Below are 437 nucleotides of genomic sequence, written 5' to 3'. Positions count from 1 at the left end.
CCGCCGCCGCTGCTGCTGCTGCTGCTGCTGCTGCTGCTGCTGCTGCAGACGCGGAGAGCGACCTGGACGAAGTGGCGCGTTTGACGAAAGAAATAGTGCTGGAGGGCCTGACTTGGGGAGAAAGTGTGAAGAAAGTTCCCGTGGCTTTCGGGCTTTACAAGCTGCAAGTTTGCTGCAGCATTTTGGACGAAGTTGTGAACACCAGCGACATTTTGGAAGCAATTGAGGCCCTGGGCCTCACGCCGCAGCAGCAGCAGCAGCGCCGGCTGCAGCAGCAGCAGCAGCAGGACGCGGACAGCGACCTCGACGAGGACGAGGACTTCCCCGGACTCGTCCAGTCCGCAGAGATCGTCTCCTTCAACAAACTCTGACTGCTGCTGCTGCTGCTGCTGCTGCGGGGTAGTTGCTGCTGCTGCGGGGTAGTTGCTGCTGCTGCG

The 437-nt window shown here is 61.1% G+C and overlaps 1 protein-coding gene across 1 annotated transcript in view; it reads left to right on the top strand.

The window, feature by feature from the left end:
• Window positions 1–371, top strand: part of ETH_00035815 (uncharacterized protein) — a gene marked incomplete at both ends in the record, with an annotated part of 1,213 nt that extends 842 nt beyond the window's left edge. The window contains 2 exons of the mRNA XM_013376707.1: window positions 2–123; window positions 179–371. Of these exons, the coding sequence (XP_013232161.1) occupies window positions 2–123; window positions 179–371 (315 nt within the window). The remainder of the gene's footprint in view (window position 1; window positions 124–178) is intronic.
• Window positions 372–437: the final 66 nt, after the last annotated feature.

The sequence above is a fragment of the Eimeria tenella genome, genomic scaffold (assembly GCF_000499545.2).
Source record: "Eimeria tenella Houghton genomic scaffold, Eth_scaff3970, whole genome shotgun sequence".
NCBI classification, from domain to species: domain Eukaryota; phylum Apicomplexa; class Conoidasida; order Eucoccidiorida; family Eimeriidae; genus Eimeria; species Eimeria tenella.
Note: the sequence above shows the minus strand (reverse complement) of the source record. Positions and strands in the feature narration are given on the sequence as shown.